The sequence below is a fragment of the Salvelinus namaycush genome, chromosome 38, assembly GCF_016432855.1.
Source record: "Salvelinus namaycush isolate Seneca chromosome 38, SaNama_1.0, whole genome shotgun sequence".
Classification (NCBI taxonomy): domain Eukaryota; kingdom Metazoa; phylum Chordata; class Actinopteri; order Salmoniformes; family Salmonidae; genus Salvelinus; species Salvelinus namaycush.
Genome location: NC_052344.1, coordinates 2,865,126 through 2,891,453, shown reverse-complemented (window position 1 = coordinate 2,891,453; position 26,328 = coordinate 2,865,126). Strand labels below are relative to the sequence as shown.

Genomic DNA, 26,328 nt, shown 5'->3' with positions numbered 1-26,328 from the left:
CGAGGGGTTGTAATATATAGTGTTGATACCAGTATGCCTTTCTATATGAAACACAACTCAGTACAATATTGTCTCAGCTTGTCTGTAGCGTCACACATGGGGTGTCAAGACACTAGTAATACACCTGGGCTCTACGTCCCAAACGGCACCCTATTCCCTATAGAGTGCACTACTTTTAACTAGAGCCGTATGGGCCTTGGTCAAAAGTAGTGCACTATAAAGGGAACAGCATGCCATTTGGGATGTAGCCTGCTCTCCATCTGATGATGAAGTTCGGTCTTGCTTTGCAGTTTGTTTTAATCATGTTGGTTGTAAAAGCTACAGTAGCACATGACCTGTCTCTGTTTTCTCATTTGTAAACCTATGAATTATTATGTTATTTATTCCAATGTATTTTACCCATGATGTCGGTGCCTGTACTGAAGTGAAATGTATGAAGGAGTTGACTATATGGCCAGCCAGCGTGATGATAGCCTTTTTTTTTTCTTTTTCAGAAGTTGCACAAATGTTTTTATTGATAAATGTTGACTAGACTATTCATTGGGTTACTCAGTCCATCAGAGAGAATAACCTATACACCTATACACAATGGACAGTTTAGTCAGTTAATGTTACACACATAGTTGCTCTTTGGGAAAACAATGTCAGAAAGAATGTCTTATTTTGTCTCCATTGTAAGTTGTGTCTTCCTCCACAGCCAAACAAATCGCAATGCACACTCTTCACGTGAAAGAGCTGGGGTTCTCGTGTTCTAAAGGTTTCGAGGAGTACCGCCCTGTACTTGCTAATGTCCTTTTATATATCGTTAAACTATGTAAGGTGACACATTTTTAGTTGAGTACTCGAGTACAAGATTTGTGTGTAGCAGACTCTCGTTGAAAGTGGTCAACATAATGTCGATGAGAATATGCCTGTGTGTTATTGTCTGTGACAAAACAAGATAGATAGCTACTATTGGGAATTCAAATAGGATTTTCTTTAGACTGAAATGAAATGACAGCATTTCAAGGTATCACTAGATGTGTTTTGCCAGTTCATTGGAACAACAATATCAATATCGGATTATTGAGTATTTATTATCAATATTTGAGTATTTGATTAGAAATGTGATTCGAAAAGAGAGGATACTATAGGTAGACTAAACTGGAGGTTCACTGGAAGACAGAATAACTTTTTGCTTTTATTATCACAGAGTTTTTTTTAGAGAAACAACACTTTATGCACATCCCCCTTCACAGAGGCGACAACATTGTCGTCATGTAACAAACATGTAAATGAGATAGTGTCAAACAAGTTATTTGATGTGTTGTGATTTTCGAATGCACTTTGATTTTAAGACGGTCACAACCGCTTGACAACCCATTGTGTTATTATTATATTGCCTTTGCTTTAATTCCTAAATGGGGTCATCCAATGTGTTTATGGTGAACGGGTGCAATTTTTTCTATGTGAAAACAAATTAAATGCAGTGTTTCAATTCTAGGTTATGAAGAAGAACTAGTGAAGACTTAAAACAAATATTTATCCAGCGCTGTATAGTATACATTTGATTATTGTTGCTGTAAATGTTTTGCTAGAATTTATATTCTATCAAAGTAAATATATTCATGAGAATCTTGAACACTTGAATATGTATCGGGGAAAAATAAATAAACTAATTATCTTGCAGTGTCTGGCTTTCGTTTTAATGTAGAATCCCAAGGGCATTGTTATAAATGTTTAAATATGCAGAAACAGATCCTGTGCTAAAGGGATGTAGTTGCTAGTGTTGTTCACAACTCTTAAAGGGATACTTCGGGATTTTACCTCCCCTCCTCTCCTGTCCTCCCCACCTCTCTCCTCTCCTTCACTTTTCACTAATCTTTTTCCTCTGCTTCAGCATGAGCAGAATGTCTTCTATTTCCTGAAGTGTCTCAACCTCCTCTGAAAGCCTGTTAACTATGCTCTCAGGCAGTGACCTCCTCCCTCTCCTCTGCTCTCCCTCTCCTTTTCTCCTCTCTCTCATCTGGAAGGTCTTCTCTAAGAGGAACATTCTCAACAGGGTCCTGTACCTCTTATTCTTCTTCCTGTCCTCTATGCTGAAGCTGCTTACCTCTCAAGGCTGGATGGAAAAGAGAAAAACATCATTAGGGAGCAACATCCATTTTCAAAATACCACTGAAAATACAAAAAAATACCACCATACTGAATCTTGGTCCGTAAGAAAACGGCAACAAACTGTACGGAAGAATGTCAACATATACAAATCAGAGTAAATATAATTGCAGTATAACGTGTGCTTATTACACCCATTCACTAGCTTTACTTTCAATTGATTATCTATGATAAATTACACCACATATGAAGTTGTTTGCATTGATTTGTCTATATTCGACTACACTGATTTGTTAATTACATCAGACATTTGCTATTCATACCTTCTACATCATTGGCGACGAGGGGAGCGTCTAGGACAGAGGTAGTGGGTCTCTGAATACACTCTATTCTCAGTGTTCGTGTTACAACACTTGTTTAAAGGGATGATTGATGGGTGATGCCCAGGTCCAGCCTTGAGCTCTCTGGCTGTTGATTTTCTCCAGGGCGTAGGCTCTTCTCCCTCCCTCTTGGATCTGTCTGATAATGCTCTGTCTGTCTGTTAGACTCATAGACTCATCTCTGTGACTGGCCTGCCCTCTGGTGGTTGGGGTCGGTATGACATTGTAAGCAGAATTGTTGTGGGATTCGGGAATCCACGAGGTTGTTCTCTTTACACTCAAGTCCAGAAACTGCACTGAGTTGAAACATCGGATGTTGGACATTTCGAAGTGACAGTCTGTGTCCCCATTTCTCGTGTTTCTTGTGTTCTGGTGGCTGCCATTTTTTGCTGGCGGACCGCCGAGCTCTGTGATTCAGATAGAGGACGAGGTGGGACATGCTGATCGCCTATAACCCTAACCTGGCTGTTACTGTCATCTGTAACTACACAGCCTGACCGTCTCTCTGTGTAGTCGAAGCTCTCCAACGCTCTCTGGTCTCTATGATCTCTCTGGTTGTTTCCACAGTTCCCTGTGCATTGAGGCCTAGTGGGTAGCGTGTACGGTCTGGGTTGAGACTGAGGGTGACCCCGTTGTTGTGTGCTCCAATGTGATGAGGCCTGGCTGAGGACAGGGATCTCTTCAATACAGGACCTCTCTGAATGTGACTTAGAGGATCCACCCTGTTGACACTGGTGATAATCCTCCACCTCCTGATATGACATTTAAAGATTAGTATGAAAATATGTAGCCTGAGTCCCAGATCTGTTTGTGCTGTCTTGTCAACTCCATTGCTGCCATTGTCACACTACGTGACAGCAATGGAGTTGACAAGACAGCACAAACAGATCTGGGACTCAGGCTAAGAAATATGTTGATATTACCATGTAAATGCAAAGCGGTTACTATGTAACAACGTGTTATTAAACAGTAATTACGCAGACTTATAAGAGCAACTAAATGTAGCGTTAGAAATAATGAATTACAAGTCAGTCATGGTAGGCCTATGTGATCTACGGGAAATCAAAGCAGTACATTAACCGAATCAGATGTAAACAGTATTAACTGTTGTTTACTTACGTCATCATCAGCGTCTGAAATAAAGCAACCTCCTCTTGGAGAGTAACTGGGCGATGATTCCCAGCATTCCTTAGGACCATGGTGAGTGTTTCCAGGACAAGCTGAAGACACGTCTGCAGGTAAGTCTCCACCAGGCTGCGTCCCAAATGACACCCTATTATTCCTCATGTGGCACTATATAGGGATTAGGGTGCCACTTGGGACTGGATTAGGGTGCCACTTGGGACTCAGACTATCAGTGTCAGACAGATGGGGAACAGCAGATGATTTTGAGTATAGTGTGGAAACTTACATGAGCTGACATCAGTGCAGTTGGAAACCTGTTGGAATGCAGACGTAACAATGAAACAGGCTAGCCTTCACCATATTAACACATTTCCCCTTACCTTTACCTATTATCATACCCTAATCAGGTCCTGTGGCTACGTTGGTAGAGCATGGCACTTGCAACACCAGGATAGTGGGTTCAATTTCCAGGATCACCCGTATGTAAAATGTTTGCACGCATGACTCTAAGTCGCTTTGGATAAAACTGTCTGCTAAATGGTACTGTATTATATCATCATCACTGTTCAGCTCTGAAATTATTCCAGGTGGCATTACACACCTGATGTAAAGCTGCTGCCTGTAATTGCGTGAGTCAAGAAATCAGGTTCAGGGCCTCTGTCACGTTCTGACCTGTATTTCCTTTGTTTTTGTCTTTAGTTAATTGGTCAGGGCGTGAGTTGGGGTGGGCAGTCTATGTTCTGTGTTTCTATGTTTAGGTTTGTCATTTGGCCTGATATGGTTCTCAATCAGAGGCAGGTGTTTTTCATTGTCTCTGATTGGGAACCATATTTAGGTAGCCTGTTGTCACTGTTGGTTTGTGGGTGTTTGTTTCCTGTGTCAGTGTTTGTGCCACACGGGACTGTTTTCGGTTAGGTTACTTTGTTATTTTGTATTTGTGTCTTGTTCAGTTGATTATATTAAAACATGGACACTTACTACGCTGCGTCTTGGTCCGATCCCTGCTACACCTCCTCTTCAGACAAAAAGGAGGAAATCTGCCGTTACAGCCGGCAGATCTCTGGTAGACGTTGTCGGTACTTCCTTCTTGAGATATATCTTAGGCATACCCTTCTTAAAATTAGCTGCTGGGATGAATTGACGTACATACAGTACCAGTCAAAAGCTTGGACACACTTACTCATTCGAGGGTTTTTCTTTATTTGTACTATTTTATACATTGTAGAATAATAGTGTCGACATCAAAACTATGAAATAACGCATATGGTGAAGCTGGTTGAGAGAATACCGAGAGTGTGCAAAGCTGTCATCAAGGCAAAGGGTGGCTACTTTGAAGAATCTCAAATATTTCTTTAACACTTTTTTGGTTACTACATGATTCCATATGTGATATTTCATAGTTTTGATGTCTTCACGATTATTCTACAATGTAAAAATAAAGAAAAAACATGGAATGAGTAGGTGTGTCCAAACGTTTGACTGGTACTGTATGTCAGTAGAGGTTGACAAACTTTCTGCAAAAACATGTATCATAGTGGTGTGTTGCTCTTCACTCTCTATTTGGTTGACAGAGAACTCCATTGTCTGATTTTTGAGAGAGAACTCCAAGGTGTGGTCTTTGCCCTCAGATTGGTTGATAGAGAACCCCACTATGTGCATGGCATGGTCTCTGTGCTACTGGGTAGGCAAGTTATGGAAATATCAACTAATACGTCTATCTTCACAGATGTAATCGATACAGCAATGGAAATCAGGAAAGAAAGAATATCAGTTCGGGTGGGGTTGTCAATCTCAATAATGTATGAACAGAAGACGGATAAAGAAAATGATTTGCTGCATATCAGGTAAAAACACATCTTTGATATTTCAGTTCAGTACTCACTCAGGCTCTGTGCCTCCAAACCATACTTTGGATACTGGGGGGGGGGGGGGGGTTATGCTCAGCTGCTGTTTGGGTCCACTTGGTCCTGTGGCCCACGAGGCACACTCTCTCCTCCCTCCTGGCTGAGATAAAGGTATAAACTACAAAATCAGATATCCATTAGGTTTCAGTTATACTTTTTCTTTACTTTACAAAACTGTTAATACAGTGGAATGAATGCACACTCATTTGTCTTTGTTTCATGTGTTTGTGGGGTAGAGGTGAGGTTAAATCCATTCCAAATTAAAGAAAACTGTTACTATGAAAGTATTTGAATGAATACCTGTGGTTGCTCTGAGGTGGAGATATCCCAGGGTGGTCTAGGGGAGTAGTGTGGCTGTGGCTGGACCTGTGCTCTCTGCTGGAGGGAGAACATGTCTGCCCCTGAGGAGTAGACTGACGACGATGCCGAGGAGAAGGTGCTCAGGGTGATGTGTTGCTGGTAGTCTGACGTACTGGTGTCTGACATGTTTGATTCCAGCACTGGTGAGAGCTGAGAGCAACAATCAATGAACCAGCCAAATGTCACAAAGTTGAGTCATCATTTCCATAAAGCTTACTGTATCTGTAGGTTCAGAAATATGGTAAAAAGAGTACTAGTGATGTAAGGTGATGTATTTGTGTTGTCAGAAAAGACAAATCAGTGTGAGTAAATGTGACTGACCTGTCTACACTTGAATCCATCAGGAATGCAGTGCTTTCTCTTTCTAGCAGCCTGGACATTAAAATACATCAGTAGTACAGTCCCGTTATTACAAATACTTAAAGATGAGCTACTGTTTCACTTTTCCTCCTAGAATGATTCTATAATTTCTTGGTATATATAACCATACATGTACAAAGGCTGGCTCTCCACAAGGGAAAGAGGTGATGGGGAGCAAGGGCTAATGGGTAACTCCAGGGGCCCCTCCCTCATTGACTTGGGTCCTCCCTTATCATCAGTGATGCAAGTTATCTTTGGCAGATCTGGAACAAACCAAGTTATTGTTGTGGGTGGGATCCTTTTTCAAATGTTATTAGTATTTATCCATAACCTATAGATGTCTGTCTGAACTCACCATTGTTTTCTTTCTTTGCATCAATCTGGTTAACTATGAATAAAGTCACCAGGTACATACTTCCAGAGCTGGCTCCTTCAGGAGAGGTTGGTTTTCTTATTTTCAAATAATTCCTGATAAAATGTGGGCATATGTATTATCATGTCACATATACTGTATTATAATATATACAATATGGTACCTTATTTACCCTCTGCTTTTTCACGTCATTTCTCATCATAAACCGGTTCCTGTAACGTTAATATTCATAATGGAAAATCAAGTTAAAATTGATATTAAAAAGGGGGTCAAGAGAATATTTTTGTTAAATAGTAACAGTTATGTAACAGTTGTAATGTTATCTGACAACGAAATAGAAACGAAATGTTGAATATTCGCTAACAAGCAGGTTTTCTAAAACTCGTTCCACCCAGACTGTCAACAAGTACATCTGCAAAAGTGCTAACGAAGCTAACGTTAACTAGCTAGCTGTCAAACTCCCCTTGAACCACCGACCCAATTCACTTTGTCCAGTAAAATCAGACAGACAAAAAAAAAACTTAATTGGGACATATATTTTATCAGCACTTTTTTAAAAATGTATCTAACAGCATACAGTAGTTGATAGCTGTTGAGTTTTTATGAAACGTAGCTAACGTTAGCTAGCTACTAGTGAAACGTTCTCATAAAGTAGCCGATTATAATGACGCTTCAGTTGAAGACGAGAGAGGCGTTGGTAGTAACCACGTTATGACACTCAATAACAAAATATAGTCACAATACAGTGTGTGTATAGTAAAAACGTACAGTAGGACCTCATTTGAATACGTCCCTCAACCGGATCGTGTCTTTCCGGGGTGTTGCCTATAAAAAAAATAAAACACTGCCAAAACAAATGACGGAAACACTAGAACGTAGCTAGCGGGTGGGTTTTCTAGCTTTCTAACATCTCACCGTTGTATGAGGGAGATGGTTTTTCCTTTTCTTTTCGCTTCAAGATCCATAATCATACTAAAATCCCGATGGATGTAGCACGGAAATAACCAGACTAGCTCTTTGATCGCTGCGTAGGGGAAAGATGTCCAATATACTTGATGCGGCGTTCAGAGTTAAATGGGACCGGACGACTGCAGCGAAGCGAGCTATCTTTCTCGCGGCCGCTGCCTACGGGGTGAAAACCCTGTACCCCATCGTCTGCAGACAATTCGTGAAACGGAATGAATGCAAGAATAGCAGGGGCTCTAAAGGAGATGAAAATGGCTCGACGGTTTGCGTTAAATCACAAACAGATGCACTGAGTCATAAAAAGTCTCCTGGGGTAAACGCAGAATTTTTTAAGCAGATACTTGAACTCATCAAAATCCTCTTTCCAAAGCTTGTTTCCAAAGAGCTCGGATTGCTGTCTCTGCATTCGGTCGCGTTGATTTCACGGACATTTCTGTCTATCTATGTCGCAGGCTTGGATGGCAAAATTGTGAAAACAATCGTTGAGAAAGAACCACGCAGCTTCATCATCCAACTGATGAAATGGCTCCTTATTGCCATTCCGGCCACATTCGTGAACAGTGTTATCCGCTACCTCGAGTGCAAGCTGGCCCTCGCCTTCCGCACACGGCTAGTGGACCATGCCTACACCACCTATTTCACAGACCAGACCTACTACAAAGTCAGCAACATGGACGGGAGACTGACCAACCCGGACCAGTCTCTTACCGAGGACGTAATGATGTTTTCCCAATCCGTTGCGCATCTCTACTCGAACCTCACCAAGCCCATCTTGGATGTGATACTCACCTCCTACACACTCATCCAGACGGCCCGGTCCAGGGGGGCCAACGCCAGCGGGCCGACCCTGCTGGCCGGGCTGGTGGTGTTTTGCACGGCCAAGGTTCTGAGGGCCTGCTCGCCGAAATTCGGAAAACTAGTTGCTGAGGAGGCCCACAGGAAAGGCCATTTGCGCTATGTGCATTCCAGGATCATTGCCAACGCAGAGGAGATAGCCTTCTACAGGGGCCACAAGGTATACAAGAAGGATGCATGGTGGATGTTGCATGCAAAGTCACTATGTATTTATTACAATAGAAATACCAATGGGTTGGATCCAATGCACACCTATGACATCATATCCAATTCCCAAAAGTGCATTTCAATAATTTAATTGACAGCCTCCTCGTATGCACTTGTTTTAAATAAGACTGTCTGCAAGTGCAAAATAACTAACATACAACGTGAATGTAATGTGAAATCTATTGTAATCCATTTGTTGTGAATGTGTTATGCTGTGTAGGCTAGATACTTTTTTGTGACTGTAATGTAAACTGCCTGTCTGCCGGTCCTGTGTGTGTCAGGTGGAGATGCGTCAGCTGCAGAAGTGTTACCGGGCCCTGGCGGAGCAGATGAACTTGATACTGTCCAAACGTCTGTGGTACATTATGGTAGAGCAGTTCCTCATGAAGTACGTGTGGAGTAGCTGTGGACTGGTCATGGTGGCTGTGCCCATCATCACAGCTACCGGCTTCGCTGACAGCGGTAATGGTCATCACGACATCATCTTGTTTTCTTCTAAAGCCTCTTGTTTTCAAGTACAGCATCTCCGCGGAGGAGGGAATGGTTGTCATGGTTTATCTCTGTTTGTGCATACCAGCAGGTAGCCTATTCCGTCTTTCATTTGAACCCGATTGACATTTGATTCTATTCAGGTCATTTTGTGCTGAACTCACAAAGCCCAAAAAACAGTCCCTCTTCATTTGCATATTCCACATACAGTAGTAGCTGATCAGCATGTGTTAACCCACAGGAACCAACTATCTCAATGATACCCTGTAGGTGTTATTCAACAAGGACTTTGTTGTGCTGATAAGGGTATATTCATCCTATTGTCCCTATTGTCCTGTTAGCCGCTAACCAACGGAATGCTACTGTTGTCTCCACCAGCGGTGGCTGCTGATGGGAGGTCAGCTCATAATAATAGCTGGAACAGAGCAAATGGAATGGCATCAAACAGATGGAAACCATGTGTTTGATGTATTTGATACCATTCCACCTATTCCGCTACAGCTATTACCACGAGCCCGTCCTCCCCAATTAAGGTGCCACCAACCTCCTGTGGTCTCCACCTCCATCAGTGTCATACACACTGATAACATGGCAACTTTTGGGTTTTTGGCCACAAAAAAAAGAGCTGTCATTACAGTCTTACTGGTCTAAGCACAGAATGTCTCTGTTCCATTTCGGTCTTTTGTCCCTTTCCCTAGTTCCTAGGCCCTTCCTTAGGCCATACCCCCTAGGTGTTCACAGATCAGAAAGCCAAGGGGCTACGGGCCCAGTATGTCATCTCATAGTGTCTATCCTTAATTTCCCCTCTCACAGAGACTGCGGACGGTCAGACTCAGGTGCTGGTGAGCGAGAGGACGGAGGCTTTCACCACCGCACGCAATCTCCTGGCCTCTGGAGCTGACGCCATCGAGAGGATCATGTCCTCCTACAAAGAGGTGACGTCTCACGCTTCTCTCTCCTCTCTTCTCTCCCTCCTTCTCTTCTCTCTCTCTCTCTCTCTCCCTCTCTCGCTCTCTCTCTCTCTCACTCTTCTCTCCCTCGTTCTCTTCTCTCTCTCTCTCTCTCTCTCTCTCTCTCTGTCTCTCTCTCTCCTGTCTCGTCTCCTCTTACATTCAAGTGGCATTCGAGTGAATGGACAGTGTTAGGCTAAGCCATTAGACCCACTCATGACAAGAGGACTCTTAAACGGTCTGACCAACACGAAGCAACACCAAAGAAGGGCCGTGCTCATTCATTGAATCATAGGGACGTAATCCCTTATTGTAATCCCAAAATGATGATGTACATCCATGCATTTATTTTTTTTGCAGACATTTATTTTTGAGTTACCAGAATTTGGCCCAAAATGACATTTTATGTCCCCCATCACGGTGCTGATTTGAATGTTGTCTGTGTCGGTGGTCATATGCCCACTACAATATTTGTGAATATGACAGTTATATCTACAATATTACATGGATGTGAGAAAAGGGCTGATGTACAAGAAAGTGCAATGTTTCACTCTGTAGGGGAGGGTACAATAAGAGGAATTGAGTATTGTTGGTGTCAGACTGTGGTTCTTGTAATCCTTTTCCTTGCAAATCAGTATCACACTTCCTACTGAAGGTTAGGCTACATTTTAGTCATATACCAAACAGTGTGGAGAACAAACAGGGTACGAAAAAGAACAGAATATGATTATTAGGTAGTGTTTTGGATGTCCCCCAACAAGGCTATGCATGCAGGGATTCCACTCAATGCACTGGGTTCTGTGATGTGTGTTGCCTTGGCACCCTAAGAGGCAGGCAGAGATACTTTCCTGAGGTAATGTTCACTCACTGTAGCTCACCCTGTGGCCCTGTTCAGTGTTTGAACAGTGCCACACACCCAAACAGGTTATGTAACAGTAGGGTATGTTATGCAGCAGGGACACACACATTCACCCTGTTCACCCACGAGTGCGTGGCCAAGTACGACTCCAACACCATCGTTAAGTTTTCTGACGACACAACAGTGCCTGATGACAGACAATGATGAGACAGCCTATAGGGAGGAGGTTAGAGACCCCCCACTAACATAGACGGGGCTGAATTGGAGTGGGTCGAGGTCACCAACAAACTATCATGGTCCAAACACATAAGACAGTTGTGAAGAGGGCACGACAACAGCTTTTCCCCAGATTTGGCACGGTCCCCAGATCCTCAAAATGTTTTACATGTCACGCCCTGACCTTAGAGAGCCTTTTTATGTCTCTATTTGGTTTGGTCAGGGTGTGATTTGGGGTGGGCATTCTATGTTTTTGTTTTCTATGATTTTGTATTTCTATGTTTTGGCCGGGTATGGTTCTCAATCAGGGACAGCTGTCTATCGTTGTCGCTGATTGGGAACCATACTTAGGTAGCCCTTTTCCCTCCTTTCAGTGTGGGAAGTTGTCTTTGTTTGTGGCACTATAGCCTTACGCTTCACGGTCGTTTTTGTATGGTTCAGAACCCTTCTAGAACCCTTTTGTCTAAGAGTGTATAATCGTCCCATTAGACAGGCTATGTTATCTGTGGGAAGGCCTCGGGCCGTCATCAGTACTGTGTGTTCCCTAAACACAGATACAAACAGCTATGAAAAAACACCAGCCATTGTTCAGAGTCAGATTAAGCTATGAGTGAAAATTAGTTGCATAAATTATACAGAGGGCTTTTCCATCATTCAATCAAATAATGGCCCTTCAGCTTGTACTGTAATCCTGACCAGATTTTCAGTGCACTCCACGATACACTGCTATACACCAGTTCTGCTGCTGGCTGCTCTTGTAGTTCAAGTTGAAGAGTTTTCCCAAAGACACACACACTGCTCTACTTTGCACACACCTACTGTTGGGCAATGGTTTTGAACGCTGTTGGGTAAGACGACCTAACTGACCCCTTTCAGTTCAGTCTGACTCCAGTGTTATTTACCTCAACAAATGACCTCTGACCTTTCTTGTTGTCTGTGATAGGTCACAGAGCTGGCGGGCTACACGACACGCGTCTACAACATGTTCCTGGTGTTTGGCGAGGTGCAGAGGGGCGTCTACAAGCGCTCGTCCACTTCGACCATGGGAACAGGAGAGAAGAAGATTGTGGCCAGGCCAGAGATGCACATCGACGGGCCTTTGGAAATCAAAGGTAGACTATCTGAGATTTTTTACACATTTGTCCAGAGGTACGTAGGATACACTTACACATGTGAGACGCTCAAACGTCATCCTATTCCCTATTCAGTACACAACTATACCATAGTATACTACAGTACTACATTAGGGGGTTGTGGTAGAATCTGGGTTAGAGAGGGGCTGGTAGCCTGGTAAAGGAAAGGTTGCTGGTTCGAATCCCCGAGCTGCATGCAGGGAGTGATCCGGCAGCCGGAGGGTTACCAGCTTCAATGATATTTGTACGTCTGTAACTTTATCACTCATCATTATTCACGATTCATTCAGGATATTCCGTAATCACGATAGCATCCACATGAATGTAGAAGTGTTCAGAAACAAAATAATCTGAAAACACAACCAAAATAAACAGGAAATGCATCCAACAAGTTTGTAGTCACAAGATTGATGTAGTCATTGCGTGCTAGGAATATGGGACTAAATACTTTAATTTGAACATGTTTTTTTACAGGCTAGAGAGAGACACAGGGTCCATCCCAAATGGCACCCTATTCTCTATATAGTGCACTACTTTCAGTGTTTCCCCATATTAATTTACAAGTGGCAGGCCACCACTTCTAAATTGTTGCCGCCAATGTTATATATACTGAATATATATTTATATACTGTATATAAAGAAAAAATTGGGATGTTAAAATGTTTTCACTGTAAAGTTAAATGACTAAAACAGATCATGTAGAAAAGATAATGGACCAATATATTAAAAATAAAATATGATAATCTTCGAGAACTAACAATCACCAAAATAAAACTGGACAGTCAAGGAGAATCTAAAATTCCCAAAATTGCATGGCATTATTTTGTGACAATGTTTGAGTCATTCAGATGGCATAAGAACACTGCATGCGTGTGTAGAATTGCAGGAAATTTGCTCTAAACGGCACATTTCCTCTCAGCCCCATGGCAAAATGTATAAAATTGCAGGAGACTTATATTAAAACTGAAATGTTTTCTCCGCCCCGTGACAGAATGTGTAGAATTTTGGGAAATTTGCTTTAAAACATTTTGTCTCTGCGGCCAGGAGGAGGGCCTCTAAAATGTTCAGCCGCCTGGAATGACAAGTTATAACGTATATTTGTGGCATTTGATGCATTCGTAGTCTGTTGGTACAGTACATTCTGAAAGTATTCAGACCCATTTACTCTTTCCACATTTTGTTACGTTACAGCCTTATTCTAAAATATGTTAAATAAATGTTTTTCCTCATCAATCTACACACAATACGCCATAATGACAAAGCAAAAACAAGTTTTTAGAAATGTTTGCAAATATATTAAAAATAAAAAACAAATACCTTATTTACATAAGTATTCAGATCCTTTGCTACGAGATTTAGAAATTGAGCTCAGGTGCATCCTGTTTCCATTGATCATCCTTGAGATGTTTCAACAACTTGATTGGAGTCCACTTGTGGTAAATTCAATTGATTGGATATGATTTGGAAAGGCACACACCTGTCTTTATAAGTTCCCACAGTTGACAGTGCATGTCAGAGCAAAAACCAAGCCATGAGGTCGAAGGAATTGTCCGTAGAGCTCCGAGACAGGATTGTGTCGAGGCACAGATATGGGGAAGGGTACCAAGACATTTCTGCAGCAATGAAGGTCCCCACGAACACAGTGGCCTCCATTATTCTTAAATGGAAGAAGTTTGGAACCACCAAGACTCTTCCTAGAGCTGGCAGCCGTACAAACTGAGCAATCGGGGGAGAAGGGCCTTGGTCAGTGAGGTGACTAAGAACCCGATGGTCACTCTGACAGAGCTCCAGAGTTCTTCTGTGGAGATGGGAGAACTTTCCAGAAAGACAACCATCTCTGCAGCGCTCCACCAATCAGGCCTTTATGGTAAAGTGGCCAGACGGAAGCCACTCCTCAGTAAAAGGCACATGACAGCCTGCTTGGAGTTTTCCAAAAGGCTCCTAAAGACTCTCAGACTATGAGAAAGAAGATTCTCAAACCAAGATTGAACTCTTTGACCTGAATGCCAAGTGTCACGTCTGGAGGAAACCTGGCAACTTCCCTACGGTGAAGCATGGTGGTGGCAGCATCATGCGGTGGGGATGTTTTTCAGCAGCAGGGACTGGGAGACTTGTCAGGATCGAGGGAAAGATGAACGGAGCAAAGTACAGAGATATCCTTGATGAAAACCTGCTTCAGATGGCTCAGGACCTCAGACTGAGGCGAAGGTTCACCTTCCAACAGGACAATGACCCTAAGCACACAGCCAAGACAACGCAGGAGTGGCTTCGGGACAAGTCTCTGAATGTCCTTGATTGGCCCAGCCAGAGCCCGGACTTGAACCCGATCGAACATCTCTGGAGATACCTGAAAATAGCTGTCAGCAACGCTCCCCATCCAACCTGAGAGCTGGAGAGGACCTGCAGAGAGGAATGGGAGAAACTCCCCAAATACAGATGTGCCAAGCTTGTAGCGTCAAACCCAAGAAGACTCGAAGCTGTAATCGCTTACAATGCAGATGGGCCAACCCAAACTTCAGCCTATTTATTTCTGGCTACAGGTTCTAATGCTTTTAAAGAGAAAATGACGTTTCAGATGGTGTCAACATAATCATATATTCTTTCATTTTGGAGTAGAATGTCCTTTTCAAAAGAATGACGTTCCCCCCCACGCTAACTTTGCCATCGCTGCTGAAAAAAATCCTAGTGGAAACACTGGCTTTTGACCAGAGACCTATGAGACTTTGTCAAAAGTAGTGCACTGTAATAGGGTGCCATTTGGGAAACAGCCTAGACTAATCCTGCGTATCTGTCTTGCTGTTCTTTCTCACCATCTTGGTCTAAAGCCAGATATCCATCCTCAGCATCAAACGACTCATCTGTAATCATGATATAAGATGTTTTATTGTTTCATACACCGGATAGGTACAGTGAAATGTGTTGTTTTACAGGGTCGGCCATAGTAGTACGGCACCCCTGGAGCAAATCAGGGTTAATTTCTCAAGGGTACATCGACAGATTTTTCACCATGTCAGGCCGGTATTCGAACCAACCACCTTTCTGACACCTTTCTGTTATTGGCCCAACGCTCTAACTGCTCGGCTAATACCAACGGTGAACGTGTGCATCCGGACGTACTCTTCGCTAACACAGCTAGTTAGTCAGTTGGCCACGTCCTCGGTATCTACAGCTGCACTTTTTTACACTTTCTCACACTTTTTAAATGCTGCCACACATTTTTCTGGCAGCCACATGCACTCTGGTTGACTGAACTGATCATATTAATTATTGATCGACACACAATGACCAGTTTTCTTTTGTCTTTTGCCTTTGTCTTCTGCAGGAAGAGTCATCGACGTGGACAATGGCATCGTGTGTGAGAGTGTCCCTATCATCACTCCCAATGGAGACATAGTGGTTTCCAGCCTCAACTTCAAGGTGCGAAATAACACAGCAAAATCCCGGGTGATGTTCAGTAGTGATAAAACGTTTTCAAATGAAGTGAAATACTTCAAATGATGTACTACCTGAACTTATCCAATAAGAAAACAGATTTTTGTTTCCATTTCCAAAGTGTTGTGAAAGCGCGTCCTACTAGTACCTGTGATGTGTTTTTTTGCTGTTACTATTTCCCTAATCCTCCAGCCATCTTCCCCCAGGGTAGGGTCTACATGCTTTGTCCTTTGTTGTGTTACCGGGAAGTTAGCTCACTTTGAGATTTGAATGTATTTTTGAAGTGAACCCTGGCTAAGAGAAGGAAGCACACGTGTAATTATCACACACACACACACACTACATTGCATAGTATAAAATAAGGACAGTATTGTTTCCTAATACTCAACATAAACCATGACAACAACAAAAATATGTAGGGACGACATACAATCAAGTTGCCAAACTCATGTCATGGGTTGTTAAGACACATCAGCTGTGAGGAAACTATTCAGTACTCCAAGGCTATAAAGTGTGTGTGAATGTTGTTTCTTGCAGGTGGAGGAAGGTATGCACCTGTTGATCACAGGTCCTAACGGCTGTGGGAAGAGCTCTCTGTTCAGGATCCTCAGTGGGCTGTGGCCTGTCTATGGGGGGCTGCTGCACAAACCCTCCCCACAACACATGTTCTACATACCACAAAGGTTAGTGGTTGTCACTGTCACACACATCCTTATGCCCACACATGTACCGTCTCTGACACACATGTACCCATGTATAGATATCGGATCTTCATTTGACCACTCTTTTCTTGCTGCAAATGTTACTGCACAACAGGAAATGCAAACGGGTTTAAAAAGGCTTCTAACGTTTGTAATTTCCACTTTAAAATGTCAGACTTGATTTGCACTAACAAAAAATGGATCAACCCCTACAAAAATGGCCATTAATTAAAATCCACATAATTCACATGTCCTGTTGCTGTAGGATTATTTTCCTGCTGTGGCAAACTGGCTCAAATGAAGATCCTACATGTACCAGGCTTGCATAGAGGCACACACACAAGCATGCACGGATGAATATTCTGTATGCACACACACACACACACACACACACACACACACACACACACACACACACACACACACACACACACACACACACACACACACACACACACACACACACACACACAGTTAAATGTATTGAAAATCAGCATTAGGTAACCTTACCCTCTAGACTCGGTAACTGGATCTCCATGGAGAGTGAGAGAGAGTAACCAGACCTTAGAGTAGTAAAATATTTACCAGATCTTCCAGGTGTTTTGACGGCTTTACTGGAATGGTGAAACGTGACACACACATACACAGACCTCTTTACCCAAATGTTGTGTCTGACTAGCTCTCTCGCTCTCTCTCGCTCTCTCCCGCTCTCTCCCGCTCTCCCTCTCTCCCTCTCCTCAGACCGTACATGTCCATTGGGACCCTGAGGGACCAGGTGATCTACCCAGACTCTCTAAAGGACATGCATGACAGAGGCTACAGAGACAAGGACCTGGAGGTCATACTGGACATCGTTAACCTCAACCAGATAGTGACGCGCGAGGGCGGTAAGAACCCGGGGAGGGATATGAGTCAGCCTAGAACAGAAGGGCTGCGTGGGTCTGAAGGCGTAGTAACAGGTGCACTTTGAAAAGAGCTGGCTGTAGCCTGACAAAACTCCCAGTAACCTATTTTTAAGCCGTTTACCCTTGAGATGAACGATATGGTTTCCAAGGGGATTCCCAAACAACAACTGACATATACTGAACGGGGCCCTCTTAGTTCAGCTAACACACCCTTCCTAAAAAAGTTTCTGTATCTCTTATCATACTATGCGTTGACTGTAGTGCATTTGACCACTCAAGAAGTTATTTCTGTATTTTCTAGTGGCATCAGTCTGTCCCTCTCCATATCTTTGGTCTTATTAAGGACATGTAGAGTGTAGTTAATTGGAGACCAGTGTAGAGGTCGACCGATTATGACTTTTCAACGCCGATACCGATTATTGACTAAAAAAAGTCGATACCGATTAATCGGGGGATTTTTTTATTTATTTGTATTAATGACAATTACAACAATACTGAATGAACACTTATTTTAACTTAATATAATACATCAATAAAATCAATTTAGCCTCAAATAAATAATCAAACATGTTCAATTTGGGTTTAAATAATGCAAAAACAAAGTGTTGGAGAAGAAAGTAAAAGTGCAATATGTGCCATGTAAGAAAGCTAACGTTTAAGTTCCTTGCTCAGAACATGAGAACATATGAAAGCTGGTGGTTCCTCTTAACATGAGTCTTCAATATTTCCAGGTAAGAAGTTTTAGGTTGTAGTTATTATAGGAATTATAGGACTATTTCTCTCTATACGATTTGTATTTCATATACCTTTGACTATTGGATGTTCTTATAGGCACTTTAGTATTGCCAGTGTAACAGTACAGCTTCCGTCCCTCTCCTCGCTCCTACCTGTGCTCGAACCAGGAACACATCGACAACAGCCACCCTCGAAGCAGCGTTACCCATGCAGAGCAAGGGGAACAACTACGCCAAGTCTCAGAGCGAGTGACGTTTGAAACGCTATTAGCGTGCACCCCACTAACTAGCTAGCCATTTCACTTCGGTTACACCAGCTTAATCTCGGGAGTTGATAGGCTTGAAGTCATAAAAAGCTCAATGCTTGAAGCATTGCGAAGAGCTGCTGGCAAACGCACGAAAGTGCTGTTTGAATGAATGCTTACGAGCCTGCTGGTACCATTGCTCAGTCAGACTGCTCTATGAAATCATAGACTTAATTATAACATAATAACAAACAGAAATACGAGCCATAGGTCATTAATATGGTCGAATCCGGAAACTCATCCCGAAAACAAAACGTTTATTCTTTCAGTGAAATACGGAACCGTTCCGTGTTTTATCTAACGGGTGGCATCCATAAGTCTAAATATTCCTGTTACATTGCACAACCTTCAATGTTATGTCATAATTACGTACAATTCTGGCAAATTAGTTCGCAACGAGCCAGGCGGCCCAAACTGTTGCATATACACTGACTCTACGTGCAATGAACGCAAGAGAAGTGACACAATTTCACCTGGTTAATATTGCCTGCTAACCTGGATTTCTTTTAGCTAAATATGCAGGTTTAAAAATATATACTTCTGTGTATTGATTTTAAGAAAGGCATTGATGTTTATGGTTAGTTACACGCTGGAGCAACGACAGTCCTGTTTCGCGAATGCGCACCGCATCGATTATATGCAACGCAGGACACGCTAGATAAACTAGTAATATCATCAACCATGTGTAGTTAACTAGTGATTATGATTGATTGATTGTTTTTTATTAGATAAGTTTAATGTTAGCTAGCAACTTACCTTGGCTTCTTACTGCATTCGCGTAACAGGCAGGCTCCTCGTGGAGTGCAATGTAAAGCAGGTGGTTAGAGCGTTGGACTAGTTAACCGTAAGGTTGCAAGATTGAATCCCCGAGCTGACGAGGTAAAAATCTGTCGTTCTGCCCCTGAACAAGGCAGTTAACCCACTGTTCCTAGGCCGTCATTGAAAATAAGAATGTGTTCTTAACTGACTTGCCTAGTTAAATAAAGGTGTAAAAAAAGAAAAAATCTGATTGTTATGAAAACTTGAAATCGACCCTAATTAATCGGCCATTCCGATTAATCGGCCGACCTCTAGACCAGTGGTCCTGTTATTCTCCAACAATCAGCTCTATTAATGTGACCTCACCACTAAGCCTGGTCATTCTAGGTTAGAGCCATGAATGGCTGCTTTGTAACCCCTGTGTGAATGGTTCCTAGCCAGAGGAGAGGGTCATTCAACTAAAATAATCTTGGGATCCCTCCAGAAGGGATTATTATTATTTTTGTTCACAAACGCCGGCTGTGGAGACTTTGAAGTCCTGCGTTTTCCTCCTGCATCATTGTTCTAAATCGGGATTAGAAAGTATTAGGTTTCTGGTCTTTTGAGATGAAAATGAAGCCTAGTAATTTAAACGGAAAAGACACAGGACGTCTTGGCAGCAGGACAAAGAAAATGCTTGTTTTTAAGCCTTAGAGAGAGACAACTTTTGTAAGTCAGTCAGTCTCCTATTGAATATTCTTGAACTTTGATCTCTCGCCACAGTTGTTACCATGGTTACACTAAATGTAAACCCTTTGCGTTGGTCTTTGTGTAGCATTTAACCTACTTATTCCAATGGAGAATAAAACTGTAGTCAATGACAGTACTTCCAATATTAACTGACTTTGATGTGTGTCTGTTTGTCTGTGTGTAGGTTGGGATGCAGAGATGGACTGGAAGGACGTGTTGTCTGGGGGAGAGAAACAGAGGATGGGCATGGCTCGCATGTTCTACAACAGGTACAACTTGGCCTGCCATCTTAGGCCTTCTTAAACTCTGTGTGTATGGGTTGGAAAAATATAATAGACAGTGCTGTTGATTGAATAGCCCATATTCCTTTCTTGTTCGATAGTTGATTGATTGGTGGCTAGCTGATTTAATTAATCGTTAATTCGAAAGTTATAGACTTCTAAATTCCTTTTTCTTGTGTGTCAGGCCAAAGTACGCCCTGTTGGATGAGTGCACCAGTGCTGTCAGCATTGACGTGGAGGGAAAAATATTCCAGGCTGCAAAGGATGCTGGGATATCCTTACTGTCAATCACCCATAGACCCTCCCTCTGGTAAGAGATAGATATCATATCTGGACCAATCTGTCCAGCCCAATTCTGATCTTTTTTCCACTAATTGGTATTTTGACCAATCACATCAGATCTTTTCACGTCAGATATTTTTCAGAGCTGATCTGATTGGTCAAAAGACCAATTCGTGAAAAAATATCAGAGACACTATGCAGCCATAGTGTCTCTTCCGACAGCCGCTGTGTCTCCAATACTTAGGTGGAGCACCATGAGTTTGGCAAGCAAGACTAGTCAGATAGTTTCTTAAAACTTGTTTGGGATAGGGGGCAGCATTTTCACTTTTGGATGAATAGCATGCCCAGAGTGAACTGCCTCCTACTCAGTCCCAGATGCTAATATATGCATATTATTATTAGTATTGGATAGAAAACACTCTGAAGTTTCTAAAACTGTTTGAACGATGTCTGTGAGTATAACAGAACTCATATGGCAGGCAAAAACCAGAGAAAAAAATCCAAACAGGAAGTGGAAAATCTGAGGTTTGTAGTTTTTGAACTCACCCCTATCGAATACACAGTGGGATATGGGTTATTTTTAACTTCCTAAGGCTTCCACTAGATGTCAACCGTCTTTAGAACATGGTTTCAGGCTTCTCATGTGAAGGGGGGCCGGATGGGAGCTGTTTTAGTAAGGGGTCTGCCTACAGCCTCGTTCTCAGTCACGCGCTTTCACTTGAGAGGTTGCTCTTGTTCCAGTGCATTTCTACAGACAATGGAATTCTCCGGTTGGAACATTATTGAACTTTTATGATTAAAACATCCTAAAGATTGATTCTATACTTAGTCTGACAAGTTTCTTCGACCTGTAATATAACTTTTTGAACGTTTTGTCCGAATGGACCAGATCGCGCTTTTGGATTGTTTACCAAACTCCTTAACAAAAGGAGCTATTGGACATAAATGGACATAAATGATGGACATTATCGAACAAAACAAGCATTTATTGTGGAACTGCGATTCCTGGGAGTGCATTCTGATGAAGATCATCAAAGGTAAGTGAATATCTCTAATGCTATTTATGAATAATGTTGACTACCCAACATGGCGGATATTTCTCTGGCTGGTTTGGGCTCTGAGCGCCGTTCTCAGATTATGCTTTTTCCGTAAAGTTTTTTTGAAATCTGACACAGCGGTTGCATTAAGGAGAAGTGTATCTAAGGTTTCATATATAATAGCTGTATTTTCATCAACATTTATTATGAGTATTTCTATGAATTCATGTGGCTCTCTGCAATATCACTGCATGTTTTGGAACTACTGAATCTAACACGCCAATGTAAAATAAGATTTTTGGATATAAATATGAACTTTACCGAGCAAAACATACATGTATTGTGTAACATGAAGTCCTATGAGTGTCATCTGATGAAGATCATCAAATGTTAGTGATTCATTTTATCTCTATTTGTGCTTTTTGTGACTCCTCTCTTTGGCGGGAAAAATGGCTGGGTTTATCTGTGACTTGGCGGTGACCTAACATAATCGTTTGTGGAGCTTTTGCTGTAAAGCATTTTTGAAATCAGACACTGTGGCTGGATTAACGGGAATTTTATCTTTAAAATGGTGCCTAATACTTGTATGTTTGAGAAATTTGATTTATGAGATTTCTGTTGATTTGTATTTGGAGCCCTGCAATTTTATTGGCTGTTTTAAAGGAAAACTGTATAGAAACTTGCAGAAAAAAGGAAATGCAAAAAACTACCGCAAAACAAGTAGTAGCCTATAAGCAAATGCACTACTAGTTGTCAAGTCAGCAGTGCTCTGTTCTTTATTTTCTCTGAGTTAGCCTCAGGCGTTAAACAGGATTGCAGTGAAACACACAAACAGGACTACCACAATATTGTGCAAGTCTGTTCCTCTCAGGAGATTGCTGCTGCTATTTAGTTGCTTGTTTAACCTTAGCAGTCACGTAACCCTTTGACATTTTACACGACATGACATGACACTACACCACGCAACAAGGTTGAGCACAGCACAAAATAATCACAACATGACTGCAACCACAATAGAACAGGACACATGCGCCATCACTAACACTGCAATAATGTTTCATAACATGCCACAACCATAAGGTCAAATACAATTGTATACTATTTGGAAATAATGTTGTGCTTCGACTGGATAGTAAACAAATTAAAAAGAGAAACATAACGCAACATGAAATAATCCCATCCTTAACCCATATTCTTGCTCCACTTTTCATCCCGACAGGAAGTACCACACTCACCTGTTACAGTTTGATGGCGAGGGAGGATGGAGGTTCGAGCAGCTGGACACTGCTACACGTCTCTCCCTGACCGAGGAGAAACAACGGCTCGAGTCTTCACTTGCAGGAATACCCAAGATGCAACACAGACTCAACGAACTCTGCAAGATCCTGGGAGAGGACTCGGTCCTCAAAACAGCCGACGCAGCAGAGGAATGAAAGAAAGAGCGAGATGTTCAGAAAAGTCAAAGTATTATTTTTTTGTTTCAACGCACACCAAACGCATATTCCCATACGTTTCCAATGTTGGGGTTGAGTTTTAAGAATTCAATAACAATGTTGTTTTCTAGATATTTTTATTGCTGAATGGTTGAGAGACTTTAAAATCTCTGACAAGCTGAGACTAACATTTTATTTGGTTGAACAATGAAGTCAAATTATTTTTCATTTATAGCACTACTCAATTTGAGGAATAGTTCATTGTTATCGCTGTAGTTTGCTATTGCTGTAGTTATCAAGTGCTGAAGTAGTATGCTTGTCCTCTTTTTTGTGAGACGGTATTTTCCTCCTTTTATTGAGTAGATTTGTTCGTGTTAATAAAACACCACTATGGACAGGAAAATGCACAACGCTCTCCATTAAAAATGTGTAGTTTTATTAGATGAGTTTAAAAGGTTGACGTTTCGGCCTTTAATAGCCTTCTATGTCAATCTTTTAAACTAGTCTAATAAAACGTTTTAAAATAATGGTGAGTTAACGTTGCACCTTTTCCTGTCCAATGATGTCTACACATTTTTTGATTTCACCTCGACCCACTTTGGCTGAGCACCCTCTACTTCTTTCTGTAAAAAACGACTAGAAAAGTCTTTGGATGATATCAAACAATGAACATACAAGTTTTTACAATCATATCAAGTTATTCATTAAGGTTAGGCTAATAAGCATACCGTTTTTAAGGTAACCCAACTGCTCAAATGTAAAGTACCACAGCTGCACTAAATGAGTGTCCCTTTCTGTTATCTCAGCTACTGGCGCTGGGTTATGTCATAAGGACATCTTTCTTATAACATTACTGAATGTGTTTTTCACAGGTTATTTCCTCAGAACTGCAGTATAGTAATATATTCAAAATACCTCAGTAGCTTTCAAAATATGTGGCTCTGCATTTTAAATAACACCCTTCCTTAGACCTATATAGTACACTACTTTCACCTTTGTTAGTGGCTAAGAGATGGTTATCTTAGGAGCTATTATTGGACATTAGTGCATTAGTGACAGAGCTGTGGGTCTGTTGCTATAGGCTTCTGGTTTACTGAACAAATACAACGGATTTCAAGGCATTCTGTCTTGTCTCCAGCAGAGCACAGCAGGAATCGGACTGGGCTCGCTCGCACAAACGCACGCTAACGCACACACACACACACACATCGCCTGGCAAAGCCCTACTCACTGTCACTAGGGTAATATCTGTGGAACAGGGGTGTTTTGTGTTGTCTCAGTCTGCAATCTTCACCCCTATAAAAATAAGTCACATCTTCAGCAAGAGGTTTACATAGTGTTTTACAATAAACACTGTTGTTTTCTGTTGTAGTTCAGTACAGTTTACTTGGTTGCTGAGTTTTATTAACTGTTACCTTGTTATATCCACCCAGAGTAAAATCAATCTATTTCAGCAATTCATATTTGTTACCAGCGACCTATCTCAGACTTTATACTGTTAACTTTGTTTGTTTCTTTTTTTGATAATGTCATAAAATGTATTTTTAATGTAGGGATTTTAGAGTTTGCTAATGCCTCTTCAAACCTTAGTATGTACTGTAAGTCTTCTGCTGAACAAAGCTGTCATTTCAGCGCTGCTGAGGTTAATATAGGTCAAATCCAAGACCAGTCCTTCTAGTACTGTAGCCTTATAGCCTGGCTGTGTTAGTGTATCCCCTATACCAGGGTTCTCCAACTGGCGGTCCGCGGTCCGAATTTGGCCTCCCAAGAGAAAAAAAGAAAGTGAATTTTTATTGTTGTACATAAAAGACTGTAAGAACACCAGCAAATCAGCTCCAAGTGATTAACATTTTGAAAATGTCAAATTATTGCCACGCATAATAGAGAGATATATGTTATCGTATACAGATGCAAGCAAGGTTTGAAATTATTATGTTAAAGTCAAATATTATATCTGTTTGGGCTTCTTGCAGTCAATTTGCAGTCTACAAATTATTTGTAATTATGTTCCGGCCCCCTGACCATCCGCTCAAGAAAAAAAATCAGCCCGTGGCTGAATATAGTTGATCCCTGCCCTATACGGTATTTTCAATCAGTGACACATACTAATGCTGGGTTATTTGTTTGGTTTGGTAACGACTGTGACGTATCAGAATGAAATCAGTAACCACAATGGCAGGATGTGTAACTGCAATGTTTTTACCACTACATCTCAGACTAAACTGTCTTAAAAGAGAAGTGACATGGAAAAGAATGTATGTGAGTTATAAATATGTACACTATATATTGTAATGTATACTTTGTTAATATGGTACTTATATTTGCCTTTGCATGGAATGGGTGAGTGAGTGATATCTCAATCACATGTTATATTTGAATTGTCTCTTTCAATCAATGCTAAACAGAGAGCATTGTGGGAGGATAAATACAATAACTTGCACTGTGAATAGTTAGTTGTTCATGGAAATAAAGTAGTGAACGTTTGTAATATACTTGGTTAGAACTACTGTTATGAAATAGGTTATAAGCCTGAAAAGAACCTACATATTCAGGCTTCTCATTCCTTGGGATTCTAACTAATACTTTAAACCTGATTTCCCTGTACTGTTAAAAAAAAGAAACATTCTGTGTTGCTCAGCCCTGTTGATAGGAAGTGTCTAGAGTATACTACTGGATGAAACAGTGTCTTAGAGTGACTGAGAATGGTATGGAATGAGTAGAATCAAGAGGTGATGCTTGAAACGGTATACATGTTGACCATGAGTGTAGCTATCTAACCAAGACTATGGATCAAAGTCAAACTAAATCAAATATACTTTGGTATTCTATAAAAGTGTAACTGTTAAGTTAGGCCTACTCTAGTATGTTCCCACAACACTGGCTTACTTACAATTCTTTGATACAATTCTTTTGTCATTTTTCTAATAAGTGGAACATCCGAATGTACTGTATTTGACATGTATTACAGCATTTTACTTTGTCATCGGCAATTCATTCCATTTTGGCAACTGTAACAATTTAAGTTTGATTTGCAAAATGGTTGTTCATTTAATGGTACCTCTTGTAACTAATGCATGTGTCGTATCGTGATTTTATCAAAGAGAGTAACACACTCATTTATGTTACGTGAATGGGGTCTCTGTTGGGCTGTAGGCCTTGTGATGCTGTTTCAGTCTAGAGAGACATGGGACTGAGGGACGAGAACAGGCATTGTCTCCCCTCTCTTCTAGTCTCCTTCTGATTTTTTTAATGGTGAGAAAACAAACAAAACGTTTTCAGCCCACCTGTTCTGGTGCTGTTGTTCGTTCTGGATGCGAGGTTGTGCACTGAGTGTTTATTTACATCAATGTGAATCCAACATGTAGTCTCAAATATGCTTCAAATCATATGCTTGGCTCATGACACTTTTGCTTTTTGAAAGTGTATTTTCCTGTAAATAAAACATGACAACCACTAAGA

At 41.5% G+C, this 26,328-nt stretch overlaps 1 protein-coding gene and 2 long non-coding RNA genes across 4 annotated transcripts; 1 reads left to right on the top strand and 2 right to left on the bottom strand.

Moving 5' to 3' along the window:
- Positions 1-509: 509 nt before the first annotated feature.
- LOC120032322 lies at positions 510-4,338 on the bottom strand. Its single transcript, XR_005473806.1, has 3 exons — positions 3,594-4,338; positions 2,418-3,226; positions 510-2,101 (listed from the first exon to the last, which is right to left on the bottom strand). It is a non-coding gene; the product is annotated as an uncharacterized LOC120032322 (long non-coding RNA).
- Positions 4,339-5,027: 689 nt separating this feature from the next.
- Positions 5,028-7,782, bottom strand: LOC120031951. 2 transcript variants are annotated; one of them, XR_005473774.1, is made up of 6 exons: positions 7,512-7,782; positions 6,579-6,691; positions 6,354-6,486; positions 6,185-6,235; positions 5,804-6,013; positions 5,028-5,621 (listed from the first exon to the last, which is right to left on the bottom strand). It is a non-coding gene; the product is annotated as an uncharacterized LOC120031951 (long non-coding RNA). The 2 variants fall into 2 exon arrangements; XR_005473775.1 differs by having other exon boundaries at positions 5,028-5,603; positions 7,512-7,781.
- On the top strand, positions 7,463-26,328 carry LOC120031950 (ATP-binding cassette sub-family D member 2-like). Its single transcript, XM_038977816.1, has 10 exons — positions 7,463-8,577; positions 8,906-9,086; positions 9,927-10,048; positions 12,082-12,250; positions 15,594-15,688; positions 16,241-16,386; positions 17,146-17,291; positions 20,021-20,105; positions 20,302-20,427; positions 22,656-26,328. The coding sequence occupies exons 1-10, from the start codon at positions 7,636-7,638 to the stop codon at positions 22,867-22,869; spliced, it is 2,226 nt and encodes a 741-aa protein (XP_038833744.1). The 5' UTR covers positions 7,463-7,635; the 3' UTR covers positions 22,870-26,328.

What these genes read in the sequence shown, in the direction of transcription:
- LOC120031950 (XM_038977816.1), top strand. Translation starts at nt 7,636, where the DNA reads ATGTCCAATATACTTGATGCGGCGTTCAGAGTTAAATGGGACCGGACG. An exon ending in CCTTCTACAGGGGCCACAAG is followed by an intron (nt 8,578 to 8,905) that starts GTATACAAGAAG and finishes TGTGTGTGTCAG; the next exon opens with GTGGAGATGCGTCAGCTGCA. An exon ending in ATGTTCTACATACCACAAAG is followed by an intron (nt 16,387 to 17,145) that starts GTTAGTGGTTGT and finishes CCCTCTCCTCAG; the next exon opens with ACCGTACATGTCCATTGGGA.